At 40.8% G+C, this 16,100-nt stretch overlaps 1 protein-coding gene across 1 annotated transcript in view; it reads left to right on the top strand.

Moving 5' to 3' along the window:
- F13a1 (coagulation factor XIII A chain) overlaps positions 1 to 16,100 on the top strand; it is a 169,753-nt gene that overhangs the window by 65,244 nt on the left and 88,409 nt on the right. The window contains exons 4-5 of the mRNA XM_035441525.1: positions 600 to 718; positions 4,886 to 4,993. Of these exons, the coding sequence (XP_035297416.1) occupies positions 600 to 718; positions 4,886 to 4,993 (227 nt within the window). The remainder of the gene's footprint in view (positions 1 to 599; positions 719 to 4,885; positions 4,994 to 16,100) is intronic.

The raw sequence follows: 16,100 nt of genomic DNA, 5'->3' as shown, positions 1-16,100 counted from the left end.
AGAGCCACCAGAAGGACCTTGTAGTGGTTGGAGCTAATTGGGCAGGTTTATTGGGCTCACATACCTACCAATACACCCACAAGGACTTTTCATCATGAAATAACTGAGAGCCTGCCCTCTCCTTCAAACCAGTGGGTCACAATGAGGAATAGCAAATGATGCTGCCAAACCCCAACACTTCCCAGATTTATTTCAAACATCATTTCCAGTTGAGCTACTTTTAACATCAGTAGGTTGGAAATGACTTTTTGATCTGTGTTGCAAGTTTGCCTGAGTACCACAGAATCTGATTGTGAATCCACGAAGCACCAGCATCATAGAATGCTTAATGAGACATGTCAATTTAATTGTGCTTCAAGACATCCAGGGCCAGAGTTTGTCAGCATTTTACTGACAAATGTCCTCATTTACAGACTGATCTTTAGTACTGATTGTGATCACTGTGGCTAAAAATACTGGGGAAATAAGCTATGCTGTGAGAGAGAAAAGACATCTTTTCTCTGGGCAGATTGAACCTCAGCCTAGCAATGGCACAGACTTGCACGGGTTTGGAAACAGCGTGGTTGATTAAAGGTCACTGTGCTTCCATCCTGGTGCAGAGGATGCTGTGTATCTAGACGATGAGAGAGAGAGAGAGGAGTACGTCCTGAATGACATCGGAGTGATATTTTATGGGGACTTCAGTGACATCAAGAGCAGAAGCTGGAGCTATGGCCAGGTGAGCCATTTAGAATTTGTCATTGTCAAGAATTTTTCCTTAATAATTTTTTGTCACATTTATTACTGCTGGGTGCCATGAGTCAATATTAGAAAAGCACAATTTCCTGCTTTTCAGGATCTAAGACTCCAAGACAGTGTGCATGGGAGTGGAGACCTAGAGAGAAAACTGCATAATTTATCAGCTGGAGCCAACTATCTTCCTCTTATTACAAATGTCCCTGAGATCGGGGCATCTACAGAAAACATGGCAGTCACTGAGATATACTTTGACATCTTAGAAACCATGAAGTCTCATTATTTCAACCTGAAATGGGCTGAAAATTTTCTATGCTTATGAAGACATTTTTAAAGCAAAGAATATAGCGGGGGGTATACTAAATTTAAAGTATTTTAATATAATAATTAACGATAATTTAAATATGATACATATTAATATGTAATATCATAATATATAATAAGTTGAATACATTATAAAAATGTATTAGGGGTCAGTGATATGGCTCAGTGAGTGAAGCCATTCACCACCAAACTTTTTAAAAATTATTTATTTTACGTCCCGACTGCAGGATGTAAAATAAATTCACCCCTCCCTCCTCTCCTATCCCCTCCCCCTACATCCCCTGTGTGCCCCTATCCACTCTTTCTCCACTTCTATTAAGAAAAGGGCAGGTTTTCCTATGGATATCAACCAAACATGGCACATCAAGTTGAAGCAAGACTAAATACCTCTCCTTGTATTAAGTCTGGGCAAGTGTGAGGAGAAGGGTTCCAAAACCCAGCAAAAGAGTTAGTGACACCAAACTTGACAGCCTGAGTAGTTCAGTATAGGACCCCACATGGTAGAAAGAGAACAGACATACCCAAATTTTCCCTGAACCTCACATAATCACCACAGCACACAGCATATTCTCTCTCTCTCTCTCTCTCTCTCTCTCTCTCTCTCTCTCTCTCTCTCTCTCACACACACACACACACACACACACACACACACATGTGCACACACACACCAATAAATAAGCAATAATGTAATTAATGAAAGAAAGAAATTTAAAAGAAAGAATGCATATATTTTTATTTGTTTTCTTTGGCATGTGTATATTTTAAAGTGAGAGTCTATTAACATTAGTTATTAAGGAAAGAGCATTCCAATTTTGGCAAAGAATGTCTACTAGATTTTTCTAGAAAGTATCTCGAGGTGTTTCCATCAGTTGTAAACTCAAGTTAATCTTTAGGGGCAAAAGCAGATGACAGTAACTCCTTAAGATATTCAATAATTCAAACTGTTTCAACTTAGCATTTTTGACACTGGTTTAAGTGAAGTTTTTCCCTGTTTCCAGATACATACATGCCCTGTGATATGGACTTATTAGTTGATTATCAACAGGAAATGGGTGGGTGTCTTATCTCTCAGAGGATTTTGGCAGAAATGCCTGCAACTGGACATTGTTTCTCTGAGTGTTGAGGGAAAGATTTCTTGGTATTGGGCCTCACCAGGTTCCATGATACTGTCCTGGCTCCTGATGCCCATATGGAATCTCTGTGTCATACAGTCTAACCATTGATCCCATCAACATGAACTCTTACCTTCATCCACAGTTTAGCTTCACACTGACCCCTAAGAGTTGCACTTGCATCTCTGATGTCCTGTCAGGATATAGTCTGTGGCTAATTGACTTGTTTTTAATTCATGTCTGGGCCTTTAGTCACCATCCTACCTCTTCCCAAGTGACACACAACCTTTATTATTTATTGTCTATTATAGTTGCCTTAATTGCCCATGACCTAAGCTTTAAGGGCTGTTCTTGTTTGTTTTCTGTTACTATAACAGAAAAACTGAGGCTGGATTCTTGATAAAAAGAAAGGGGTTTATTTATCCCATTGTTTTGCTGAAATAATAGAACTTTCAGCTAAAAGTCCCAGATTGGGTACTTCAATATGGTCAACCTCTACAATGATCCCTAACACCTTAATAAGTTAACACATAAAGAAAAGGAGAACTAACCATGTGCATAACAGGCCAAGCATAGGCTAGCCTTGTTGGGTAACAGCAGATCTGGAGAGAAATAATGACCATATATGGTCCCAATGTGATTCAATATAGGTAGCTAGTAAAGGAGAAAAGTTATCAAAAAGGAATCAAGAAGAATTAAGAAGACACCCAGCACAACCACATTATACCTGGCCAGCGTGACTTTGAGTAAGCATCCAAGACTATGGGATCTGTGTCATTATACAACAAGGCCATCAACTTAGGTCATTCTGACAAAATAACAAGCCAAACCAGTTGTTTGCAGTGATTCAGGGAAACAATGATTTCTCTGATGGGGTCCTTAATGGTATGGTTAGTGGCTAACGCATCTGAGATATGCTGTTTAGTAAGACCAAAATAATGAGTTATTTACATAATCATAAAAATAATTATTTGTATAATAAAATTACAAATTGCACCATATCTTCCAGATCTCTAGGATACACCACATTCAGAATTCTAGCTAGATTTAACAAGCAACTACATGGTAATTAGCCATTCAGATTATAGCTCTTGTCATAATACTTGGGTGGACAATTTTTATATTGAAAGGAATATTCAACTTTTTATGGTACAGTATAGCTAAAACATCACTATACCATTATTTCTTTTTAATTTGGTCTTTATTCTGTTTTAAGAAAACTCTAGAAACACCTGTGAAAAGGGTTTCTTTCCAAGAAAATTGAACCAGTTCTCAGGCTTGCCCATGAGATATTATAATCTGCCTTCTTTAAGACACCTGCCCTTTCAGGATCTAGAAATTGCCTTGTCTGGAAGAAAAGGGATAGGGGGATCTTCAAGAACTTTAACTTCATGAGGTCTCCTCCTGTTTTACATGCAAGCCAAAAAAGACCTGACTATGTTCCTGTGACACATCTGACAGCCATCTATCTATCTATCTATCTATCTATCTATCTATCTATCTATCTATCTATCTATCTATCTACCTGTCTATCTATCTATCTATCTATCTATCTATCTATCTATCCATCCATCCATCCATCCATCCATCCATCCACCCATCTATCTATGTATGTTTTTTTTTCAAAAGAGACAGGGTTTTGTGTAGCCCTGGCTGTCCTGGAACTCACTCTGTAGACTGGGCTGATCTCAAAATCAGAGATCCTCCTGCCTCTGCCTCTGCCTCTGCCCTTCTGCTTCTGCCCCTCTGCCTCTGCTGGGCTTAAAGGCATAAGCCACCACTGTCTGGCTTTCTCTTATTTTTTAAATTGCGAATAGATTTTTTATACAATGTATTCTGATTATCGGTCCCTTCCCCTAATTATTCTCAGAGCCTTCCCACCTCCCCACCCAAATCCACATCCTTTCTTGTACTCTCTCCTTAGAAAACAAACAGGCATCTAAAAAATAAATAACAGTGATAATAAAATAAGAGAAAATAGAAAGTGGAGTTGCTATTGGAGTCCTAAGGGACTTGGGGAAATCATTGTGCTGTGGGCAATGCATCCATCTGTTGAAAGGATCTTAGTGAACTTGTACAGTATCCTAGAGAGTCTTGAGTCAGTGTTCAGTACTTGAGTATGTTTGCTCAACAATGGTTCTGCTTGTATTACTGGATTCTTCTCTGTTCTTTATTTTGTGGAGAAGTAAAAACAGGATGTGTCCTTTCCTTCACTTTCATAGTTCATGCTAAAGGTTATGGGAGGTCACTCCATATTTCTAGGCAGTAGACTGTGGCTGTAGTTTAGTTTTGCACACAGTTTATCTTGTTTTGCAGAGGGGAGATTAAGTAGTTTCTGATGGGGGATGTCCTTCTGTATATATGTTTCTCTTACTGGTTGATGAATAAAACACTGATAGGCCAATAGCCCGGCAGAGCATTGGTGGGGTTACTAAGCCAGGAGAAACCTGGTGAGAGGAAGGCAGAGAGGCAGCAGAGAGACGCCATGCTGCCAAAGGAGTAACATACCAGATTACAGATAGGCCACAGCCTCGTGGCAATACATAGATTAATAGAAATGGGTTGATAGTTAAGACAGAGCTAGCCTAAGCCATTAGCTGACAGTTTATAAATTAATATAAGTCTTTGTGTGTTTATTTGGGACTAATCAGCTGTGGGACCAGGCAGGACAGAAACCTCCATCTTCAAGTTTTTCATTGCTTTCTTCCAAATAGTTTGAAGATGGCATCCTGGATGCTTGCTTATACGTGATGGACAAAGCCCAGATGGACCTTTCTGGTAGAGGGAACCCCATCAAAGTCAGTCGTGTGGGATCTGCAATGGTAAGTGGCAGTGCTGATGATGACCAAATCGAGTGTGTGGGTCACTGGCATCAGAACAGAAGTCAGTTCACAAAGAGATACTGACATAAACAGTGACTTAGATTTACAAACTTTCATCTGCTAGCTTCAGGTTCATGATGCCCAGTTGTTCTTGGATTCCCTCACTTTTTCATATGCTACAAAATGAACATTTCCACTAAAAGCTATATGCAGGCTTTGTTTAACATGAAATAACATATATCTTTAGACAACTGAGTACTTATTCTTATCATATTTTATGTATCTATTTTAGGTGTGTATTATGTGTATATGTGTGTGTTCATGCATGTGTGCCATGGCATATGTGTGGACCTCAGGACAGTTTGTGAAAGTCAGTTTGTCTCTTCCACCTTGTGGATCCAGGAGACTGAACTCAGGTTGACAGGCTTGGTACCAGGTACCTTTACCCAGTGAGCCATCTTGCTAGTCCCTAAGCAACTAGGAATCTCATCTAGAGACTAAGAAATGACCATGAAAAAATTATTAATTACTGTAATGAAATGCTTAATCAGTCAAACATTAAGAATAGAGACAGCTAGATAAGACAAGTTCACATTCATGGAAACAGTCAAGAAATAAATGGCTGGGTCTGGAGAGATGGCTCAGTGTTGAGTTGTGTAGAGGACCCAAGTACAATTCCCAGTGCCACCATCAGGCAGCTTACTAGCAGCTGGAACTTGAGCTCCAGGGGATCTGATCTCTTCTCTTAGCCATGCCAGGTACTCACATGCACAATACTCCCAACATGATTAAAAATAAAATAAGTCTTTTGTAAAAGAACCAATACTTTATGTAATCCTTGTTTCTGTGCAATGCTACCACATCACAGGGCTTTACCTCTTATGAAGTGGGTGTTGGTTCTTCCCAGAAATCTTCTAAGTGAGTGGACGTTGATCACTTATATCATTTTACAAGAATGGTGAAAGCTTGTCAGTGATAAAACCTCCATGAGAACCTAGGCCTGCCAATTCCACATCTAAATACACGTTAGCTTTCACACTATTCACTGCAGGGGATCCCAAAACAGCTTCAAGAATGCAGAGATCCTCCAGGGGAACAGCTGGAGATAAGCTAGAAGCCCATGGATAAGAAGGGTAGGACCAGGGTGGGAAGTTAACTAAGGGACTCTGTGTGGTCCTAAACTGTATCCTGTCCATAGCACAATCTTTGGTGCATAAACGTTCCTCAGTTACAGTAGGCCTCATTTATTACATAAGAAGACTAAATGGAGAACATCATTATATTACCAATGCCCTTACATCTTTGAAAATACTTTCCCTGGAAGAATTTTATCTTGGATTTTTGTTTGTGCATCTTTTGAGCCAAACAAAATCAATTTTGTTGACACATAATTACTAGGCCAGGGAAGATATAATGTGTACATTCTGACTAGGTGCTAAAAATAGTGATTTTTGTTTTTATAAAAACTAAGTTACATGGAAATTTAAGACATACTAGATCTTACAAAATGAAAGCAGAATCTCACATCTAAAGACATTTTGGAGCTAGAGGTGCAGCTCAGTGATAAGAGCTAAGAACTTCTGTTCAACATGTGGAAAGGCTAGGGGAGGGGTGGGTGCTCAAACCCTGATCCTCAAATAACTGAGCATGTATAGTTAAATCCATAAAAATAGGCATTTTTGTTTTTTGATGTTATTTGTATTGCATGATGGAAAGAGAATTCATCCTAAAGCCTTCTGGAAATGTCCATAGAGCATCCTTATACAATGTATATTGGACCTGCACCTATTCATTGTGTTTCTTACTTGGAAGAGAAACTTCTCTTTTTTTTCCCCTCCTTAGAAGCAACCATGACAGGTTGCAGTGAAGAGATAGCAATATGTAGGAGTGATGGGATATGAGTCATTTCCCCCTTAAGCATTTTAAAATGGCATGGTCTTCAACCTGACCTTATGTGTCTACTGTGTGTACTTCCACAAAACATGGAAATCACAGGTCAACGCAAACCAGTGCAGAAGGAAAGCAAAAAAACAATCTAACCAGACTGTCTATGCCTGCCTCTGACCAGGTGGAAGATGTTAGGTATTGAATCAAACACATGACACCAATTCAAATTGCCTCAAAATCTCATTAGCTCTAAAGAGCACCTATCTACAGTTCACATTTGGAAAATGCACATTATAGTTGCACAGCCTGGAACCAGAGAGATAAAACATACATTTGGTTTAGTTTCTGGAAGGGGTGGCCTTGGGTGTTAAAGGACAGAGGACTGCTCTAAGCAATTTGTAGTGATCTCTCCACTTCCCCCTTGATTCCCCCATGCCACTGTTCACAGTACAGAAAGCTCAATAGTTGGAAAAACCCTTCACCTCTGCTATTTCTTTTAATCCTCAGAATAGCTTTGTGAGTCTTTCCAAAATCTGTTCAGTTGTAATGATTTTTAAAACTGAAACACTAAGCCTCCAAAACAGACCTTCTAATTTCCCAGTTAAAGATTTACCTTAAAATGTGAAAAGATGCCTTTGGAGAATATGGAAAGAACAGTCTCAAGACTGGGTGAGTCCAGCCAAAATCAGACTTCCCAGATAGATGGCCATGCTGTTCTCCCCAGCTGGCTTCAAGCCCCTGATAGACAGAGCCTGGTGCAGGGCGTTTTGCTTATCCCTGTCAAATGCATCTCAGCCCTGCCACTGGACAGGTGTGCTAGAATGGAGATGCATGTGACCTGTGAACCCTTCCTTCCAGGGGACCACAGAAACCATGCATAGATTCCAGTTTTTGCACAATGAGACTCATTGCAGGCAGAACCTTCCTGAAAGCAGATGCTCCAGGAAGCCATGGGGAGGAGAAGCCTGGTTCTGGCTGGGCACCTGAAGAAAACATAACAAACATGGAGGTAGCACAGAAACCCATAATTGGAGCCCCAAAGACAAACTGGCTCCTGGCAGACATGGCACATAAGGTTGGCAAGAAGAATTCAGGAAACTGGCTATGTGTGAGGATAAAAGAACACGGATGATGACAAAGTTTCAAATGACAATAATATGAATTTGGCTTTTAAGTGTACAACTTCCAGACAAAAATCTTTGTGGTACAGGTATCTGCTGTACTGGTCTTGTGTGCAACAGGCCGTCCAACAGTATCCCATAGCCTCTACTCAGGAGTTCCAGGAGTACCTTCCCATAACACACAGGTTGCAACATTCATGAATGTCTCCAGATACTACCAAATGTCCCTTGTGGGTACAAATCACCCTAACAAGGACTGCATCATTAATCCCCTCAGTTTTCCTACCTGTAGAATGGAAGTAACACTTTCTTATAACACAGAATGAGGCACAGTAGGCCTCATTCAAGCTTGCTTTCCATCATTTGCTGAAGAGAGTGCAGGTTGCTTTTCACAAGAGGGGCTGTGTTTGTGTCAAGAGATGGGCCCTGGCTCTGATTCTGTTGTGTGTGAAGCAGGGAAGAGCACTTAACTCAAGGACATACTTCTCCCTCTCTCAAATGTAGCCTTGCCCGCTCAGTCAAACACCTAAAATTCCCACTGCTAGCAAGAAGCTCGTTTTTATTCTTCAAAGGAACATTTTCTTATTTTTTCTTTTAAGTATCTAGTATCTCCTCTTGTTGTGTTTGGTTGCAATTTTTCCCTTTTTTGAGAAAGTGGGAAGAGTGGATGACCATCTGGAAGCCTGGAGCTGTCAGCTTTTCCCAAGGGAAAGAACAATCTGAACTCCTATAGTTCTGCTGTGTGGGGATTGGGCCTGAGATGTTATGACCTCACAAGGGTGACATTTTATTTAGAATACTAAATACTGAATGCTACATTTTACTAACTTGACAATGATATTTCTTCCAAGTTACACTTACTCCCTTTAAACAGCATTGTTTGCCTCACTTCTGATATGACAATACCCTCTGAGAGAATTGCTGGGAGGTGTACCAAGAATAGTTAAGGATGAGCTGTGCCATCTGAAAATGTATTTCACTCACCTGTCATTTGAAAATCTTCAGCTGCAGCTGTAGGTTGCCGTGAAGCATCTGGGTACGACTCTGAGTCCCCAAAGGACATGGGTTAAAAGACACCAGGGGGCATGAGCTCTGAGCACCCAAATAATAAATACATGTAGAAAGAACAGAGCAGTCCTGGCATAAGGGGACCTTTGTGACAGTAGCCTGTCCTTACTGCTGGGTATTTACCTGTCCAGCCTGCCTCTAGCCCTTGACTGATTGGCTCTGGCACCTTCCCCAGGGGATGCAGCAGCAGCTGCAGTGGCCTCTCTTACTGCAGATACCTGTCTGCTTAGTCACTGTTCAAGCCCTAAATGCCCTGCCTACATGAACATTTGCTTGGTCTATAGAGGATCTACATCAAAATCAACTCACAGGGTCTAGAAGACTCTCCAGGGTCCTGGAGAAGAGAAAGCAGAAGCCTTTGGAAGCAACATCATTTGTTCAAGGTCATGTGGAAATGAATGACTGAGCTGGAACTAGGCACTGTTCTTTCTCTCAACACATATTTCTTGACAGCATCTCTCCCAGCACATTGTTGCCAATAGCACAATTACTGTATCAAATTGTGTGGCTGTCAACTAGAAAAGAACAGATGGATTTCAAAAGGGGGAGTATGTGGAGAAAGGGGTAAGATCTGAGTAGCCAGAGGCTCTGTGTCCCTGGGAAAGAGGTTACCCAAAGGATTAGATGCCAAATGTGCTTGGAAGTAATAGTTACGGTGACAGCGATGGTACTGGTGACATGGTAGCAGTGGTTATCGTGGCAGTGACAATGGTGATGACTGAGAGCGGTGATGGGGTGGTGGTGGTCATAGTGATGGCCATCGTAATGGTGATGTCATAGTGTTAGTACTTCAGGTAATAGCAACAATAATGAGGAGGAGGATTTGCAGAGGGTGGGAATGGTAGTGACCATGGCGGTAGTGGTGATGAGAATGATGCAGGGATGGTGATGTGTTAGTGCTTATGGCAATGGCTATGGTGATAATAAGGATAATTACGGTGAGGATGAGAGTTGTAGTGGTATTGATAACACTAATGGTAATGTGTTATGATAAATCTTTCCGCCAAAAGCCGCTGAGCCCCACTGCCACGTGTGAGCTTTACGCCAGCCGCCTGCCTGAGTTAGGCCCAAATAAATACACAGAAACTTGTATTAGGTTCAAAGCTGCTTGGCCAATGACTAGGACTTCTCATAGGTTAGCTCAGCCTCAATTATCATAAATCTATATATTTTATAAGACTTATCAGATGCCTTATTGGCGTCCCTCCTTGCCGGTGGCTCACATCCTGCCACTGGAGGAAGCAAACGGGAAAAAGGGACCCTTCCTGTTTCTCTTTCGCTTAAATATGAGTCTCCTTGATATGCCACTTCCTGCCTGGATCAGCACTTCTCTACTACATTTCCCAGAATCCTCTTTGACTCCTAGTTCCGTCTAACTTGCTGTCTCATTGGCCAAACAGTATTTTATTTAACAATCAATAAGATAAACATACACAGTAAATTCCCCATCAGTAATGCTTGTGACAATAGTGATGGTGGTGATGAGGGCCGTTGTGATGAGTTTGGGAATGGTGGTGGTAGTGGCAATGTGGTGATGATAACTGATACTCACAAAACCTTAATCTTAACTCATTCATTCAACAAGTATCTGGGCATTGGGGTTTAATGGTCAGCCAAACATAGTTTCTACCCTCAGAGAGCTTATAATCTCATAGAAAAGACAGACAAATAAATAGAAAAGCCCAATGCAACAGGAAAATTTTCTGATGGAAATAAGCATAGGATTGTCTGCTTGTTTCTGTCAAGATTGAATGCTGTTGTTGTTGTTGCTACAACAAAAACCTCTTGAATTTAACAACACACTTCTCTGGGTCTATACAAAACAAATAAGTTTCAAGCTATTGGGTCAAAGGGTAGAGGAAGTGGAGACAAGTACCATATACTAATAAATAGCCATGCGTTTATGCACAGAAAATCTTTATTCATGGTGGATTTTATATGCAAATGGCTGGTTACCCAGTGCAACGGAAGAAAACGTAATGGGAGACGGTCTCTGAAATGTGCTCCTCTGGGCCTGCTTGCTTTGCAGGGCAGAAAACATAAGGGCACCCAAATAATCTGTCGTCCCATGGGGTCTCTACATTTATAGCCCCTTGATCGCTGGAGCTGTACTTTGATTTGATTACAATAAAAAATAAAAGCTAACACTAATGGGAAATTTGGAAAGATGAAAAGAAAAACAAATGTCAATAAAGTTACATATTTTGAATTCCAGTGCTTCACACCTTTGTCAGCCTGGACTTCCCAGCTTCCCTGGGGTGTGCACATTTATTTTTAACCCTGGTCTTTTGCTGATATCGAGCCACGATGCCATCATTAATCCCCATTAATGCCTTGCTCTGACGATGCCTTTAGGGAATTAACTCAAGATTGAACTTTTTCCACCAATCGATGTTCTATGTAGTCTTTAGTGCTATTTAAAAAAAAAATCTGAACTACAGCTAGTAAATCAAACTGACCATGCGGCAGGCAGGTCTCCAGTTCCTCGGACCTTTGAGACAACTGCATTGCTGCTTCTGATCCCAAAGTCCCCTGACAACAGTCAGAGAGCACCTGAAAATAATGCGCTTCTCACTTGGTCCATCTTTCTCCCTGCTTTCCTCTCCAATTTTTAGGAGATTTTCCCGTCTGTGGATGGAAACATAGTTACATCATCACTACTTCTCTATGTTGCCAAGCAACTCCGCAGGGGATGATGTTTTGTTGCCTGTTTTCTTTCTTCCTTTATTTCAGTTGTTTCCTTCCCCATCTTGAATGATGACTTCATGTTGAACAAATATTTGCTTGCAATAAATACCAATTACATATATTCAGGTTACATTTTAATATTTGCTCAAATTAAGGATTTCACACCTGAGTCATTCCAAATGAGCCCTAAAGTGAGAACTAAATACACAAAATCTATTCTCTGGTCATACAATCAGCCACAGTATAGTCCCTAACATTTTTAGATTTTTGAAAATTGAATTTTTAGGTTTGAAATTTTAGATTTGTACAAAGTAATACCCAAATTTCCCCTTGGTCTATAAAGCAGACAAAGGCCCCTTAGTTGGGGAGTGACTGCAATAGAGAAACCCTGTGGTCATTCTCTACCTTCAACCACCACAGAGCTCTTTCACATCTTCTCATATAGGTTTTATTTCTTAAACAACTTCATTAACAAAAAATGATTAGGTAAAAACGAGTATTTTCCCCATTTTTGTATCCCACTTATAGAACTGCTGCTCATTATTTCCAATGGTTGTGGAGGAAATTACTACCATGTTATCAGAGCACAAACAGGGATACGAGTTCATGCCACCTCTGAGGAGAGGGAGATAAAGCTTCCACTGATATGTTGTAAGAATCGTGTCCCCATCACTCATTTGCAAATTCCCAGTCTCTTGGCATTGCTGGATAAAGGCTCCTGAAAGGAACTGAGACCCTGTCCAGAGTTCTATGCCTTCAAAATTATCAGCTTTTATTTCCAATGCTACCATCTACCTCCATGGTGCATGCACATAAGTACCAGGAAAGGCATTCATCATTAGGAAGTGGCTGGAAACTGCAGGTCGACTGATAGTCTCTGAAACCCTACACTAAGGGGTATGCCAATGAGTAGGCATACCCACAAGATAATTTTTAGAGAATCTGCTGATTGGCATTCATGAAGAGTGCTGTGGCAATGCAGAGACTCTAGTATAGAATGAAAGCTGCAGTCAAGGGTTTCCTAAAAGCAAAGGCACTTTTGGATCCAGTGTGATCAAGAAACTGGGTGATACAGGACGGTCAGAATAGACCCCTTCCCCTCCCCCAAAATATTCCATGGGTCTCTCTCATCACTGGAGATTTTCACTTCTGTTTATTGGAGTTTTTTGACAACTGACAAATCTATTGGAAGCCAGTGGGAAAGTAGAAATTTATCTAATAGAATTATCTGCCTATCCACTGTGAAAAAACATTTCTATTCCTTAAATAACCAATGAGGTATCGGGAAGGGAAGTCAACTGACCTTGTTCAAGGTCACAGCACTGGAGGTGGACCTCTGACTGCCTGACCCCACTGTTTCAAACAGGATGCTATACTGCCCCTGGATGCATCCTCATCCTGCCCTCTGTCCTTAGCACATGAGCTCCCTGGGCATAAAGATGTAATTCCTCTCACCCTTTCCATCTGAGAGAATCCTTCCTCTTCAGGTGGGGGCAATGAGGGACAGTGAACTGTTCAGACATCATTTTTTTTCTTGTGGTAAAAGCCAGCAATGTAATGAAGTTTCCATTTGTGGGCAAACAGCTTGGCTTCTCAATTATCAAGGTTACATTTCTTATGCCTGTTTGTCCCATATTTTTGGAGAAAAGGAGACATTTATTACAAGCTATTTCTCCAATGTGATAATCATAGTCAATCTAAATGTCTGCCTTCCCCGAATTGCTTCCTGGAATGAGTTTCAACACAGCATCTATTTTGTAATCACACAGGCTATTCCTGAAGCACGGGTGCTTGCTTCTCAGCACTCCCTCCAAGCTGTGCAGACTGAGCTGTTCTCATTTCCTGGGACCAATGTCTCTAGGACAGATGGCTACAATGCAGCTTAGCCTAGGGGTCTCTTAGGACAGACACTATGCCCTTTCCGTTTCCTTTTCATCTCCTTCCCTTTCTGTCTCCTTCTCTGGCTTCTTCCTCTATGTTTTCCCTTTTCCCATCTACCCCTTTCACTCAAGTATTTTTGACAAGTTGTTATATACCAGTGATTCTCAACCTTTGGGTTGTGACCCCTTTGGAGATCCTATATCAGATACCCTGCATATCAGATATTTACATTATGATTCATAACAGCAGTAAAATTGCAGTTATGAATTACAATGAAATAATGTTATGGTTTGGGGTCACCACAACATGAGGAACTGTGTTAACAGGTCACAACATTAGGAAGGTTGAGAGCCATGGTTCTATGCCAACTAGCTCGACAGCACACAGTAGGGATAGGGTGCTAGAAAAGAAGACACTGGAGAGCTGAAACTCAGTTTCCCTCTTGATCCTCATTAAGTAATTTCACACGTGGTTAGTAAGGAACTATGGCCAAATAGAAGTCCTCAGTTACTAAGACACAACCTAATAATTTCCTGTAGCAACGTAATGATTATTGTGAAAATTAACTCTAAGTACTTACTGTTGTCAGAGTAGGTATACATACACACATACACACCCAATAGTAGTTATGCCAGTTATGTCTTTCACAATACAGCTATAGAAGTTATGGTTAGTTGTGAGATATTTTTAGACTAAAGAAAGGATTATATGCAACAAAAAGCATAGCTATAAAATGTATAAATGTAAGTGGGTTTTGATGGGAATGGTATGCAGTCTTTGAAAACTAAAGGTGCTTGCAGGTCTTGCCTGGTGCTTCTCCTGATCAGCCTGCACCCTGAGGAATGCTGCTATAATTTTCTTGCTGTGGGCTACTCTCACCTCCTCTGGAACCTCACACAAGTAGGTCATGAAGAATGAGTGAAATTGGCTTCATTCACTCTATAAATTGTTGCACAGATTTTCACTTTTATGGATAGTATTTTATTGTGTTGTGGATTGCAACTTGTCTATCCTTTTGCCTGTTGATGGACCACTGAGATGATTCCATTTGGGTCCGTTACCCAGATACTATCAGCATTCTGAATAAGTCTTATCGCTTTACAATTTTTTCTTGCTAACATATATCAATTATACGAGCTAACATATAGAATGAGTTTTATAAGACATCTTAATACATGTACATAATAAAATTTGATCATATTCACCCCCATTTCCTTTTCTTGTCTTCCCAACTCCCACTAATTCCTTTCCTCTTCCCAAGTAGTTCTCCTTCTAGTTCCATGTCTTTGTATGTGTGACCCAATGAGTGACATTAAGCTTGTTTACAAGAGTATGGCTGGAAATTTGTTTACAGGCATGTATGTGTCTTATCTGTGGCTATGTGATGGGAAACAAGAAGTCTCACTCCTTAACCATCACTCCTTAACCATCATCTGTGTATAAATCCTCAGGGAGATACAGGATCCCATGAGGCCTCCCCATTCTGTGACAAGATGTTGACAGGCCCACCTTAAGCAGAGCTTGCACAGGTAATTGCAGCTGCTGTAATTTCAAGAGTGTGATAGCCATAACACACCAGGAAGTCAGTTCCACACCACCCCTGCCTTCTTCTGGCTCTTACACTTTCTGTGCATTGTTTCCTAAAATCCCCTAGCCTTGAAAACAATAGAAATATTCCCTGTGTGGCTGGGCATTTAACTGCCCTTTAACTCTGCACTCTGACCAGTTCCAAGTCACTGCAGTCATCACTGACCACTGCATAGAGAAGCTTCCCTGGCTGGAGCTGACAGTGATGTTCTATAGGGCTTCACGTAGCTATTTAGAAGCCAATTTGACAGGCACACTTTGTACATTTAGCAAAACAGCAGTAGTAGTTTCCACACTAGAGCCCATTTCCTCCTCAGCCACAGGCTTTCTTTTTAACTGGAAATCCGTCTTTTGTTATGGTGGTTTTCTTAATGCAGTATTTCTGATTCTGATTTACTCTGCCTCCACTTCTCCCAGATCCTTCCCCAATTCCCTGCCCACCCAAAACCACACCATTTCTCCCTCTCAGGCATCTAAGCAACAACAAGAACAATATTAAAACAAGATAAAAAATAAACCAGAATTCACCAAAACAAACAAGCAAACAGAAAAAGAGCCAAAGAAAAAGCATAGGATGTATATAGATACTGAGATAAACATACATACAAATACACACACACACACACACACACACACAGAGAGAGAGAGAGAGAGAGAGAGAGAGAGAGAGAGAGAGAGAGAGAGAATCCACAAACAAAATGTGTAAGTGAAAGACTTGTAAGGTAAAAGAAAAATGCCCACACAAAGCATTGTGAAACAAACAACCAAAAATCTTCAAAACTATCACTGATATCATTTTTTTGTTGGCCATCTCCTTCTGGGCATGGAACCTGTCCTTAAGCATGGTTTGTATACCCAGTGAGACTCCATTGGAG

Source organism: Cricetulus griseus, chromosome 3 (assembly GCF_003668045.3).
Source record: "Cricetulus griseus strain 17A/GY chromosome 3, alternate assembly CriGri-PICRH-1.0, whole genome shotgun sequence".
NCBI classification, from domain to species: Eukaryota; Metazoa; Chordata; class Mammalia; order Rodentia; family Cricetidae; genus Cricetulus; species Cricetulus griseus.
Note: the sequence above shows the minus strand (reverse complement) of the source record. Positions and strands in the feature narration are given on the sequence as shown.